The 11,359-nt window shown below is 35.3% G+C and overlaps 1 protein-coding gene across 5 annotated transcripts in view; it reads right to left on the reverse strand.

The window, feature by feature from the left end:
- The window catches only part of TTLL7 (tubulin tyrosine ligase like 7), a 145,786-nt gene that overhangs the window by 84,964 nt on the left and 49,463 nt on the right, over positions 1-11,359 (reverse strand). For all 5 annotated transcript variants that reach the window (XM_059375247.1, XM_059375248.1, XM_059375249.1 and 2 more), the window contains 5 exons: positions 10,406-10,601; positions 10,062-10,193; positions 5,419-5,540; positions 4,517-4,584; positions 301-459 (listed from right to left, as the gene is read on the reverse strand). In XM_059375247.1, the coding sequence (XP_059231230.1) occupies positions 301-459; positions 4,517-4,584; positions 5,419-5,540; positions 10,062-10,193; positions 10,406-10,430 (506 nt within the window). In that variant the 5' untranslated portion in view covers positions 10,431-10,601. The remainder of the gene's footprint in view (positions 1-300; positions 460-4,516; positions 4,585-5,418; positions 5,541-10,061; positions 10,194-10,405; positions 10,602-11,359) is intronic.

Below are 11,359 nucleotides of genomic sequence, written 5' to 3' on the forward strand. Positions count from 1 at the left end.
CCAAGGTTACTCTAAAATTATTATAAATACAAATTTTATGTTTAAGAAAAAAATTGGAAACATCTTTTTTCTCTATTTTGTTGTCTCCTATAAAAGTCTTTCAACTGATTTAATCTTTAAATTGAAGAACTAAAGTCTGTGGGACAGGAAAAAATGGCTCAATAAATATTTAGTTCCAAAAAAGCAACAGAAACCCATTTTATTATTTTTTCATATTCAACCACGAGTGAATGCTCACATTTATTCTTTTCCCCAATTTTTTTTTTAAACTTTTACATGTTCTGGGTGAAAAATACCTACCCATGACCCATTGCACCATTGGCTGGTTTTACTATAAAAGTTTTCTGCTTTCTTTTTTTCTTCAATTCTTTCATGTAGTTCTGGAATTGGGTATATTCAGCAGGGAAGATCCATGTTCGAGGAACAAAGGTATAATCCAGAGGCCGGGACTTGATCATTCTGTAAATTAGAGATAATATGACAAGTAATTTCTATTCATACTTTTCTAAATTTTCTTCCTCTGTGCTACTGGCATTTATTGCAAGGATTTAAATTCCCATGATTTCTTCATTTACTGATTCATTCCACATATATCTATAAAGCACCTACTATGTGCAAGGCATTATTCTGGACACTGGGGATTCATCAGTGAAAGAAAAGGACAACATTCTCTGTACTGTGTACCAATTCATATATTGGTAGATCATTCAAGTATACACTCTATGCTAGGCACTAGGGATATTAAGATAAATTAATATGGGATAAGGCACTAGGTATACACTATATGCTATTATACACTATATGCTACAGTGTACTATATTCGAGTATACACTATATGCTAGGCACTAGGGATATTAAGATAAATTAATATTCTCTAACCTCAGGAATTTACAAATAAGCTAACAAGTACAATGTGGTAAGTGCAATAAAGACATATATGGCAAGGCAATGAGGAAATAGTCATTAACTCTGCCCCTGGGATGAGAGAGTGGGAAGCAGGAAATAGTTCACCACCAGGTGCCGTTCGTGTTGCATCTTTGAAGATAACTTTGAGTCCTCTGAGGCACCCATAAGGAGCAGTTTTGATCATTTTTTCCTACACTATTTTTGAAGTTTAACTACTTTTCTGAAAAAACCATGTAAACCTCTGAGTATACTAGAAATTTTGTTTCATTTTGTTTTAACATGAACTACATATGTCTCTACATGTGGTTTTATGGCTACAATGTATGTCTTGATATTTTTATATTTACTACTAATCAGGCTGCCTAATTGTTACATAATTTAAGGTTAAAACTAGGTATAAAATGCTTACTTTTTATTAATCCCAATATTGACCATTTTGTACATACTGATTCCCAATAAAAATGAAGAAATTAGAAGAAATATTTTCAAATATTATCTATTAAAGAAAATCTGATTATTTCAAAAAAAAAGCTCCTTTTAATAAATGTAAGCAAGTCTCTTATAGATAAGGAGATATTGTCCCCAGATGAGACTGATAAAATCTAAAATGAAACCACAGTACATGGGATGCAGAGAGGTCGGGCCGACACTCTGAAACTAGGGTGTGGCATATGGAAGCCACATGGCCTTCCACAGCTTAGGTTCCTATGGTTTTCATAGTTCAAGTGCTCTTTCAAGAAAACCCTATAAGAAAGTTATATTTCCACCATGAGAAGGGAAATAATTACCAACTGTATCTGTGAAATCCAGAATAAGCCAATAAACTAAATAATCTCAATACAAGATAGGCTAACACTGACTGGTTTGGAAAACACACGTATACACATATACACAAAGCTAAAGGAAACACAGGAACAGTGCTGATGTCCTTGTTTTTGTGTCTAATACCTTTAAATGTATTTATTATATTTTTAACAGTGATATGAAATTAGATCAATTTAAAGTTTTAATTAAAAGAATATATTTTAAACTAACCATGTGGAGTACTTATGAATGATACCATTCTTTCACATACATACATACTTGGAAAAAATCCAAGCACACATATATTCAAGAGAAAACTTCATTCCATTTAGCAATCTAGCACAAATCATTTGGTGTAAAAATATATAGCTTCAAAACAGACATGCAATCTTACTTAGGAATTTGGAAATATGGAATAATTTCTGTTCATAGCTGTCATGGATTTACTAAAATGATATTAAGAATGTAATTTAATTAATTTGATTTTTATATAAGTAGGTCATTACTTTCCATCTAATAGAAGGTTCTTTTTTCCTTAAGGAAAATTCCAAGGATCTTAGAAAAATAACAAATTGCCTATGTGCAATAGCTACTAATGGGTCTACAGTCAACCTTCTTGTTCTCTACAAAGCAGATAGAATGATCTTTTCAAAATGCAAATCTGTCATTCTACCAGCTTCACCCCCACTCCTCCTCTCCTATGGAATTTAGGATAAGGACTATAATCCTAACCATCACCCTTCAGCTAATCACTCCTTCCCATCAATGTCTTTGTGCTCCAGCTACACTTGACTTTATTTCAGTATCCTGACTATTCCTGCTTTCTCCCACCACATGACCTCAGACCATACATTTTTTCCTGCCCAGAAAACTGTTCTCTATCATTTTCACCAATAAACTCCTCTCAGCATTCATATTTAAGCTTCCACATCACATCCTCGGGGAAACTCTCCAATGTCTCCCTCCGCCAGAAGTCCTTCACTATCCATTAATTGACTACTATGTAACTCTACTTCATTGCACTTATCACAGTTGCAACCCAAAGTTGTAAAATCCACAAGTCTGATTTTGATCACCTGATGTGCCCAAAGGCTAGGACATTGCCCAGCGTATAACAGATATTTAATAAATGTTAGATGAAAGTAAATGACTTCAATGAAACACATGTCTAAAAATTTGCAGAGGGAATTCCCTTTCCTCTGAAGTCTGTTCTTGCTATAATCCGTGTGTTAGTAAATTGCCCCCACCTACATGTTTCCTAAACCAGAAGCCTAGCAGTCATCTCGAACACTGCTCTCCTCCTCCCCTTTGATTCGCACATCTCAGCAGCTTTCCAGTCCTGTCAATTCTTTCTTTTCCCTATTTTCCAGATGCATTATCTCTCCCCCATTCCCACTACCTCTCCTTTGGTTTATCAGATGTTGACGATCATCACCTCCTTGAGGGCTTCCTCCCTTCTTTCTCCCCCTTCTTTGAATCCATGATCTACAGGACCACCAAGAGTATGGAAAACATTTCATTTCTCTACTCAAAGCCATTAAAAAAGTTCTCATTTTACTCAGGATAAACAGAAATGTTTGCTAAGTAGTTAAAGAGATTAAAGAATCAATGATGAAATAATTGAATAAAACCTAGTAACATGGGGAATGCAGCCTGGCCTTTGCATTGACCTGCAGCAGCATCACAGTGAGCCTCCTGACACCCTATAAAACCACGGGAACTACTTAGAAGTTCCCCCAAACCTATCATATTGGTTTAAGTATCCATATAGTTCCTCCCGCTGCCGTCTTTGCCTACAGTCTCCTTGCCTTCTTCTCAAAGGGTGAACTCCTATACACTTCTCAATACCCATTTTGCATTTGAATTCCCCAGAAAACCATCCAAACCCTCCTGGAAATAACCTCCGTCATCATCTTTGTCACTGCCATACACTGACTCTCCCCTGTGGCACCAGCAAACTGTATTCATGTTCATCACTCTTTCTCCGTTACTAAAAATGGAGTTCTAGGCAGGGACTAGGCCTTATTCATCTTGTTTACCTGTTAGCAGTCTCTGGTCTATAACAGACACACAAAAAATATTTGTTGGGTGAGTGTATAAACTTTCACATGATGCATATAAATATTTAGTTATATACCAAGTTTCCTAACCTTTCTCTGTTTGAGTTTTCTTTTTTAGAAATTTTCTTAAATTATCACTCAACTTCCTTAAACTAAAAAAAAAAAAAAAAACCTAATCCACAAAAATATAAATTGCATAAAAATTCTGCAGTTCATTTGGTATAACGCTTGAGAACTTGTGAACAGTTTTTCCCATAACAGTAGAATTGTTACTCCAAATAGTGGTCTCAGAGATAATTATACATATATTTACCTCAGAGACCTGGGTAGGGACATACACATATGCCTGTGTGTATGTGTGTGCACAAATGCACCTACTCTAGTGTCTGGCACACATTAGATGCTCAATAAAACATAGATGCTCAATAACAATGATATGAACACACACACAGTGTATTATGTTGCTAAACTGCAGTGAAAAGAGTCAGGTTCTGGAGACCAGGACTCTGCTCCAGCTCCGCTATTCACTGTTTTACTTGTGCAAGATATTCATTTCTCTGACTCTCAGTTACCTCCTCTACAAAATGAAGGAAGAACCAGGAAACTTCTAAGATCTGCTAGCTTTAAAATTCTATCTCTTCCATCAAAATACCATTTCAAATCAATGTAACCTAGTGAAAGATGCACTATAACATTCAAAACAAACTTTGAAAAGGTCTTCTCTATTACAAGAAAATGAAGATTACTTGGTCATATTTCTTGCTAAGAAATCCTTTCTACAGATCTCCCCCATTCCTGGAAAATGGTTGATCCTCTGGAAAATAAAAAGGTAAACATTAATATTCCCACAGACTTAATAAATACATTCATTTATACTACAATAATGTTACATCCATCCTGAGTTTAATGTTCTTAGAAAACTGACTATTAATGTAAAATATTTAAAATGACTATAATGACTCTACAGAATTAAAGAATCTACAATAAGCAAAAAAGAAAATTGCCAATTTTTTTAAGAAATCAAAAAACCATGTTTACAGAGATATAAATGTTACAATCTTCCCTGTTAAATAACTGGTCATTCAATGTCTATTTCTAGTATTCTAAATTTACTATATTCATACAGATAAGCATTGTAGAAATATTGGCAAGAATGGCCTTGTTAGCTTCCTATAACCAATTTTATATTACACTCTATACTGACAAACTATACAAAATGTTGATTGCCTAAAATTCTGTGTATTTGGACTTTTTAGTTTGATGTCTACTTTTTAATGTTTGCTTGACATTCTACAAGTAAAAGAATGAAGCCCACATGGCAGACATTACAAGGTATTTCCACTTCCTGATTTCTCTGTGCAATTTTTCCACGTCACTCGTCTTTAAGAGTAATGCAAAGCACCTGTGTAGGAAGCGTTTTCTCCTATTAATTCTTCCTTAAAGATGGAAAGAGGTTAAAAGTTAGATTGGAGGGGACTCGGGCTCTTATGCAGAGTCAGTACTACTGGACAGCAACAAAAAAGGCTATTTAGGTAAGTTAGAAATTAAACTTAATATATCCACACATTAAGAATCCTATCTGAGTGAAATTATGATGGAATTCATAGAACTCTCCTAAAACCAATAACCGGTCATGATTAATCCCCACCTGGTAATTTTGCAGCTCTGCAATCTTCTCCTGCTGAACCGCAGAATCACACCATATAAGGTTACTTGTTTCATCCTCATCTGGAGTTTTCATAAATCCCATTTCATCTATGACTAAACGAACTGCAAGTAAATGATTAAGTTAAATGAAAATTAAAATACTATTGAAATATATTCATTGTGGAAACAAGTTTGATATATGTAAATTTTATCTCACAGTATTTCGTTTGCAAAATATCCATTAATTAGTTATAGCATTCCCTTATTTTTAGCTACAACAGTTTATCTAGGGCCAAATTATACTCACAGTAACTGAGAACTGTTTTTAGGTTGCACTCAAAATCCTTGGTTTCAACCATCAGAGTTTTAGCAGGTACACAACTCTGCTAAAAAGTTCAGTGATTATTCATGGCACAGTGAAAACATGTACACAGCTGAGATAACACCTCTACTCAGGAAAATGGAATACATGGCTTTTTTTTTTTTTTTTTTTTGACCTTGGGCTAAAAGAGAAAAGGTAAAAATAGTTCCTGATCATTAGACCTATCCTATACTTTCCACCTCCCCAGTTCAAATTATTTTTAGCAATTAAAACCAAGTCAGCTGTGTTGACTCAGGATATGAAATAATGAAGCAGAATTCACCGTAGAGATCTGGAAACTGGCCCTCCTATCTGCTCCTAACACCTTTATCCGATTGAAAAAATTTATGCTCAGAGGAAAGCTTGTTTTTCAGTACAAACTATTTATATGCTCCTCTCTGATCTGGATACCAAATTAACATACTAACACTTTTCTTCCAATGAATTTCAAGTTTAGAATAAAGATAAGTAAAATATTCAGGATAAATTTTGGATCCCAACAGAATTCTGAGACTTAATAGAAAGGTGTAACTAAATGGCAGCCCTTCGATGTTTTCTTTTTAAATGTTTTCCTTTACTGCACACCCTATGCATGAGGAGAAATGGTAAAGGGCGATCAGTTGTCTGAATTCACTTGGCTCAAGTACAAAACTGATGAGCAGACACTTGTCAGTCTCAGGTTCTAGAGACTCTTGATTGCTTTTTGGCTGAGGAGAAAGAAAAGACTTTTTATGCAATGGTTCCTAGACTACAGACATAAAAGAAGAGAACAGTGATTGGAGAGGGATGATGGAGAGGGATGAACTGAAACCACCATTCTCCATGAAAGGCTCTGAAAAACTTGGGGCTGCTCTGAAGGTGCAGGTGACAATGTACAAAGCAAGACTTGGGGGAGGGGCTGTTGTCTTGTCTGCCCCAGACCACCATGCAACTTTGCTGACCTGAGGGCTCACAGGGAGGGCAAGGGCTGCAGCCACCCAGCCTGGGAGACTGCTTTAACTCACTCATAAGCAGTAAAAAAATAATGAGGCCAGAATAGCTGCTCACAAGCAGACCTGTTCCTGAGTACAGGAGATACATTGTTTGGGGCTGTTCAGAGATAACTGAAAAGACCTTAGAGAGAGATGGAACTGGCAGCAGTTACAGAGGGAGGGAGTATAATGACCTACTAAAATGCACGCATGAATGTACACATGATGAATGTACACATGAACCAGTGAGGCTGGGAACACTCAGATTACATAACAATAGTGGAAAAGATCCATTATTTCCTTAGATTCACAAACCAAATCTGTAAGGCCAGTCATACATAAATCTCTTTTATTAAGAAATTTCAAAGCTTGGAGAGCTGACAAAGTTGAACTTCAAAGAAAAACACAATGCTAGGTTATTATAAAGTCTCTTTTCTCAGGTAAGCCATTTAATCAAATTTTTATTTGAACTGAAATTTTAGAAATCAATTGGAATCTTTTAAGGATATCATCCTCCACTGCATGGAAAAGAAATCCCTTTAACTCATCAGTTCCAAATAGAAATTTGTTGACAGCTAAAGCCTACCTCCATGCCTTGAAATGCTGGTATTTTAGGAGCTCTCTTTTTAAAAGGGAATAAAATATAATTATCTCTACACTGAATTTCTACCAAACCAAACACTCCATTGGTAAAACAGAGATAACCATATGAACCATTTCCTCACATTTCCTTTTATATATTACATAACCCCCTCTCCAATCCTTCTTGTCCCCATTAAATAAAAATTACCAAAAATATATTCCTCATAATTTGTCCTATGATCTTTTCCCTTGATCCATAGAGTTTTCAGAGGCTGTTCAGGAGTTTTAAAAATAGGAATCCATGCAACTCTCTGAATCTTAGATATAGAAGATACATTTGTGTTTCTCAATTTAAATTTCAATTCACATTTTACTTAGGCAATATGATATAGTAAAAAGAAAACTCAATTTGGAAACAAATGAATTTAGGTTCAAGTTCCACTTTTGTCATCTGTGTGAACTTGGGTAAGTTGCTAACTCTCACTGGACTTGTTTATTCAACTTTCTATAGAGGATGTATAAAAAATAATGTGGAATTTCATAATGTAATAATTATAGAACCAGTGAGAGAATGTACTTCATTACTCCATATGTCTTCATAAGAAACTAAAAGAGAAATTTCTCCCAAGACTCAGGAATACAGAAGTCATATGTCCTTCGAATAACCAATGATTTTATCTTCTGGGCACTGTGTAGTCTATAACTGATTATGTTTTAGTATTTGCTTTGGTTGCTAGGAAGCTCTGAGTCAAATCCATGTCCATCTCGAACTATAGAGAGTCTTGCAGTATGTATTTTGTACTCTTACCAGCCACAAGATTCATCTTAGTTTACTGTCTTTATTTTCCCGTGTTTATCTTCTTAATGCTATTAGCCACTTCAAATTCACCTCACTATTAGAGTGTAGAAAAAATGCAGGGGAAGGGGAGGAAGGGAGTAATGCAGACTATTTTACAGGGTTATTTGGAAGATTAAATGAGGTAATGCATATGGAAATGTTTGGTCAATGGCTATAAAAATATTACTATTAAAGCTATAGCAAAGTATTCTACATGAGGAAACAGGCAACACCAGAGCAAAAACACAGGTGTTCTGATTATGGCTTAAGTGTATTTCCATTATATAATTCAAAATGCCAAGAGAGCAGTAATTAAATTATAAGAAGGTGTTGCATAAACTTGCTTAAATAAGGGAAAAAGCAAGGTAGCTTCTTTCTCCTTGACACATGGCCAATTCCCTCTTTCCCTTCCCTATACTTAACTCTGTATTCTCCAAACAGTCCCTGATCCAAGGACTGAGCCAGGAATTCTGTTAAACATCTGAGGATGAGCCAGGAATTCTGTTAAACACCACAGCACAGCAAGGAGGTAGGAATCAGTATAAGAAAACTGGTGGTGGGTATTAAGGAGGACATGTATTGCATGGAGCACTGGGTGTGATGCATAAACAACGAATCTCAGAACACTATATCAAAAACTAATGATGTGTTGTATGGTGACTCACATAGCACAATGAAATAATTTTTTTTTTAATTTTAAAAAAAGGATGCTAAGACAACTTCAGCCCTGGGAGGACTTCCTGGGAAAGTGAGAGAGAACTGAATTGAAACACTCTCCTGTAGATCAAGGTTCCTTACGAACCCCACCAAAACCTTAAAGTAAATAATAGGATAACACCACCCATCAATCACTTTAACAATGGTCACCTTACTCTTGTTTCTAGAAAACATGCTGCAAATAAACCCTGAATCTTTCAATCTCCCATGCTAACTTGCTTCAAGTCCCTGCCTCTGAGGACCACTTATTGGAACAGAGTATCAGAGCACTTCAATTCCAATGAAATATTCCCACTGATCACTCAAGAACTTTGGCGAATTACTATAATTGAAAATGAGACTGTCAAAGATGGATAAGAGTAAGAATAATTAACATAATTTGATTTTCCTTAACTCTCTCAATGCAAAATGGCTACGAGGAAGATTCGTTGAGTATCTCTGGTATTTGTTAAGAGCTCTGCAAGGCTGGGGGTGCCTGGGTGGCTCAGTAGTTAAGCATCTATCTGCCGTTGGCTCAGGTGGTGATCCCAGGGTTCTGGGATCCGGCATCCAGCCCCCTGCTCTGAGAGGACCTTGCTTCCCCATCTCCTACTCCTCCTGCTCGTATTCCCTCTCTTGCTGTGCCTCTGTCAAATAAATAAAATATTTAAAAAAAAAAAAAGAGTTCTGCAATGCTGGGCAAGTGTATCATAATTTAAGACAACTATTCTTCTTATCTACTCTCTATACCACAGATACTGCTTATACATAAAAACTGGAACTTCATTAATAATTCTTCATCAGAAGAATTTTATTTAAAACACAGAGAAAAATGTGTTGTTCCTCTATTCCTGAAGTCAGTCATTGTTTAATAAAAATCTCAAAGTTTGTAATTTTTTAATTTTACATCTAACATTTTAATCTGTGTAATGTTTACTTCATACTTGATTTAAAAATTAAATATTAATCAAAATCACATATATAATACCATCCCATTAATAGCTAAAGCCTTTAGTCTATATTGATGTTCTTTTTGTTTATTAACATGTTAATTATCTCATAAAAAAGGACATTTTATAGAAGGCATTTAAAAATGAATTGCACAAATGGTATCTCCCTGAATTTCAACATTGTTTTCAACATCAAACCAGTCTTTCCAACAGTGATGAAAATCTCATGATTCTGAGGAGACCTACCAATTTCAAACTTTGTCCCAGCAACATTTGCTGTAATGGTTCCCTTCTTTTTCTTTTTTCTGACTTTCCTTTTCATTGTGCTTTGGTAAGGCAATTCTGTATTCAGATCCAGGGGAGAGGGTCCCTGAATAACTTTAAAAGAAATGTAAACCAATCAAGTATCACTAAAATAACAAAAATTTCATAGCAGAGAACACAGATGCCCCCCTCCCACCAAAAAAAAAAAAAAAAAAAAAGGTAAAACTAAAAATTCTGGTTCGTTAAGAGTCCTCAATTAATTTTTAATTCTTAGAAAAAATTCTCAGTGATGATCTATAATAATACAATTATGTCAATCTGCTTACCTCTTTCTTGAGGCAAAGATGGCATTATTGCCTGTGCCTGTTACAGTGTGTGCTGTTGTACCAAGCTCTCAGGATATCTGGAAGGCCTGCATTAGTCTAAGTAGGATATGGCTCCAAATCACTGAAAGTTCCTATCATATTATCTTTGTGGAATCCTCAGATTTCAGGACACCGAAGTTATGGGATGAGAAGTTACCTGTAGGGATTTTAAAACAAAGTCATTTAGAAAACAATTTTTATGAAATGTTTCTGTTCTTTTTAAAAGTTAAGTAAAGGTGAAAGTTAATGTACATATTCAATCAACAAATATTTGTTAATTCATTAAACCTTGTGCAAAATGCCAAGTGATGGCTCCCTGTCCTAAAAAGTGCACAGAGTAGAAGAGGAGAATTTTATTTAAGTCATATATTTATACACGATAAATAACATACCATACACCAACAATAACAATAACCATATTCACTACCAACTATTGAACACTTGCTGTCATGGATCACTTAAGCCACTTAATCTTTCAACAAAACTATGAGGTAGAACTTTTATCCCTATCTTACAGTTAACTGGCCTCAGAAAGGACAAATCTTTACCATAAAAGTGACAAAATTAACATCTCTCCGATGTCAAACTCAGTGCCCTTAATTAGGACTCCACACAACCTTCAACCCAATGTCTGAAACTTAGGTACAGCATTACTTTTCATATGAAACAGTGAAGTAAGTACCAGCACCGAGATCACATAGCAAGAGCATACAGAGAAAAGGGATTACTCATTAGGGAGGGGGGCAGTGGCTGACGGGGAGGAAGGGGACGACTTTATAAAGTAGACCACATTTGAATTGTGGCTTAAAAAATGGAAACAATTTTGGAAAGGCAGAAAACAAGAGGAGTCGTTATTACAGTGAGCTTATTTGGGCACATAGAGAAATGCTGTAAGCATTTTTTTTTTTTTTTTTT

Source organism: Mustela nigripes, chromosome 14, assembly GCF_022355385.1.
Source record: "Mustela nigripes isolate SB6536 chromosome 14, MUSNIG.SB6536, whole genome shotgun sequence".
Taxonomy (NCBI): domain Eukaryota; kingdom Metazoa; phylum Chordata; class Mammalia; order Carnivora; family Mustelidae; genus Mustela; species Mustela nigripes.